The sequence below is a fragment of the Octopus bimaculoides genome, chromosome 6, assembly GCF_001194135.2.
Source record: "Octopus bimaculoides isolate UCB-OBI-ISO-001 chromosome 6, ASM119413v2, whole genome shotgun sequence".
In the NCBI taxonomy this organism is placed as follows: Eukaryota; Metazoa; Mollusca; class Cephalopoda; order Octopoda; family Octopodidae; genus Octopus; species Octopus bimaculoides.
Genome location: NC_068986.1, coordinates 40683919 through 40687148, shown reverse-complemented (window position 1 = coordinate 40687148; position 3230 = coordinate 40683919). Strand labels below are relative to the sequence as shown.

General features: G+C 35.9%; 1 protein-coding gene across 1 annotated transcript in view; it reads right to left on the bottom strand.

The window, feature by feature from the left end:
• Positions 1-2885, bottom strand: part of LOC106876892 (17-beta-hydroxysteroid dehydrogenase 14) — a 27762-nt gene extending 24877 nt beyond the window's left edge. Inside the window, exons 1-2 of the mRNA XM_052968457.1 lie at positions 2867-2885; positions 1770-1907 (exon numbers count right to left, since the gene is read on the bottom strand). Coding sequence (XP_052824417.1) covers positions 1770-1907; positions 2867-2885 — 157 coding nt within the window. The remainder of the gene's footprint in view (positions 1-1769; positions 1908-2866) is intronic.
• Positions 2886-3230: the final 345 nt, after the last annotated feature.

Below are 3230 nucleotides of genomic sequence, written 5' to 3'. Positions count from 1 at the left end.
GTGTGAACGTCGGGCTGCGTGAACAGATGACATCGGGCACGACCACGTGATCACGTCGGGGTCACCAGTTTGTAGTAGAACCAGAGAAAAGATACTGTCGCCTGAGAAGTTGAGGCTACGATGCTGCGACCGGTTATTTGTTACAGGTGGTCTCGCAGGTTGTACTCGCTGTTCTTTATGGTGAGGCAATTCACACAAACAGTATTGAGAGAACCAGTGCAGGAGCTGTTGGCGATGTGTACGTTGAGTAGATGCTGGCGACGAAGAAGCTGATAGTGGCGTCGAAGATGGAGTTTACAGCAAGGTGTTGAATGGTGGTGTGTCGTCGCTGGAACTGACTGGTGCTCTGCAGTCAGCGGCTAGACCTCAGAAGGTCTAAAGCCGAAAACAAACTTTAGCGTAGACAAGGGACCTATTTATAAGAAAATAATCGGTCCAAGGAACGCTATTCTTGCATGACAGCTTTTGAGTGATTATCTCCCTTGGAGTTGACTTTTGAGCAAATAGTTATGTGGTAAATTTGTTTGCATTATCCTTTGGATTTGACTATTGGGCAAACAGTCATGTGGTAAATTTGTATGTTTGCATTATCTTATAATACGTTCTGGGTGTGATGTTCATATGCTTGTGTACTGAGGTTGTTTGTCGTGGTGTGTGGAGTTTGTGTGTTATATATATATTCAAATTTCACGTTCAAGAAAGGGGCTAACCTGATGGGATTAGTGTCGCAGGTGGTGGCTTTTCTTATATGTATATATTTGATCTTTACTGTTGGTAAAGAAAAGCCACCACCATATATATATATATATATATATATATTCAAGGTTTGAATATGGTACTTATGCGAAGGCACCCGAATATCGCATCCCAAAAGGATGGGTGATTAAAAATCAAACAATAAGCAACACGGATTTCAAAAGTGATTGCAATATGCACGTTTCATGCTACTTCAATTTATTTAAGTAATGTGAGCATTACCTTAAATGCAATATGAAGAGCAATCTTCAGCAATCTTCGTGCAGCTGAAGATCTACATTTTCTACATTTTTCGTGCAGCTGAAGATTGCTCTTCATATTGCATTTAAGGTAATGCTCACATTACTTAAATAAATTGAAGTAGCATGAAACGTGCGTACTGCAATCACTTTTGAAATCCGTGTTGCTTATTGTTTGATATATATATATATGTTTGATCTTTACTATTGCTGCCACACTATTTGAAATTTTTGAATGAGGTAAACATTTTTAAAGTTGGTATATTGATGCAGTTTTTCATGCTGAATTTGATTTAGCTATTCACTTGTTCTAGAAAAATTTTACAGAGGTTTAAAGTTTGATCATTTTTAGATTAGTGACCACACTCACTAAACTTTTCTTGATATATCTGTCATCATCAATATGTACCACATGCCTGTATTAGTGCATTCTTTCTTGTACTCTGCAGATCTTTTTGCTTGCTGTCACTGATTTCCAAATTTGATAGCTTGATGTAATTTTTTTGTGCTGAATCCAAATTTAGGATTCATTTATTCCTCAGATAAAATTCAGAAAAATCTTACAGAGGTTCAAAGTTTGGTCATTTTTAGTCAATCAAAAAACATGGATCAGAAGCTGGCATTTTTTGCATGATAGTTGTCTGTCACAAAAGGATTGACAGCAGCAACAAAATGAGAGCAAAATGTTATGAAAGTTGTAAGAAGTTTGAATAAGCTTTAATGAATAATGTCTCGTGAAATATTTGCACTTCTTCATATAATGTCTCTCTTTACACAACTTGCTTTTAGCTACAACACCCTTGTCAACATCCTCCTTAATCTTCATTTTCTCCATCAAACAAGAAAGGTTACAAGATTTTGCAGTGGTAATATTGTATTTAGATATAGAATTGTAATGTTGTAGAAAAGGTCCTGGAAAATAAGTCAACTGATGAAAATGAGATACAAAGAATTAAGGCTCGGAAATATACAAGCAAACAGGGTAGACAACAGCTTTGCTTGTTACTATGGAAACAAACACCAGTGTGAGATTTATAGCTGTGTATATAATGGTGGTTTTTGATGGGCTAAAATTACCCCAAATTTGCAAACTTTAAAACTTTTTATTTATTAATTTATGACCAAAATTTATTTCATTGTCATAATTAGCATACAAAACTAAATTGGTATAAACAAATTTTAAAACAACTGGAACAAAATTGAACAAATAAGGAAATCTGTGACAGCAACCAAAAAGATTCTACTCTCCATTTGATTCCTATCATACTCAATCATCTCTCGATTTTTTAAATGCTGTCATTTATACATACAGACATTACATGTCCAATAATAGCATAAACCTTCAATGACTTTTTACTGCGGTTCTGAACTCTAGGCTGTTCTTTCTGTTTTTTGTCCAGTTGGAATGTTAATTCATCATTATTGTTTAATGTCCTCTTTCATTGCTGGTATGGGTTGGACAGTTTGACATAGAACTGGCAAGCAAGGAGCTGTCCAGACTCCAACTGTCTGTTGTGGCATGGTTTCTACGGCTGGATGCTCTTCCTCACACCAACCACTTAACAAAGTGTGCTGGGTACTTTTTACATGCTACTGGCACAAGTGTGTTAACGCAGCACCAGCACGGTTGCTTTTTAAGTGGTGCCAGTATCTAAAAGGACCAGCCTGCAGTGATGGTGGAAGACATGTGGAAGACAGTGATTTTACTTAGTTTGGCACTTCTTCATGCCACTGTCCTCTATCTACTAACTAGCAACTAACAACTACAGTTCGTTAAGAACAACTTCCATTAATTAAGTGCATGTGTTCTTTGTTTGCTGGTTATGGGTCATATGGGAACTCCTTCCGATATTGGAACAGCATGTCTTTACCTAGCAGCTGATGGCACATTTTGTACTGGCATTGATATTAATATTTCTGAGGAAATAGATATTTCCTTTGGCAGCAAGAGTGAAGTTACTCCATTTTAAGGAACTCAGAATAATAGAGAACAAAATGAAAAGAAGGAGAAGGAAAATAAATTTATGCTGTTAGATAATTGATATTTTTCAACTTTGGGATTTATATTTTCCTACAATAACTTGAATGATTTGTATGTGCATTTTTGAAAATATATCATATTTGCTTGTGATTTACATTGTTTTAAAGTCAATAAAGACTTTATTGCATTTGTCTGTTGGAAATATTCTGTTAATTAGTTTAATGACTCTGGGAATGGCATGACTTTCGTATCAT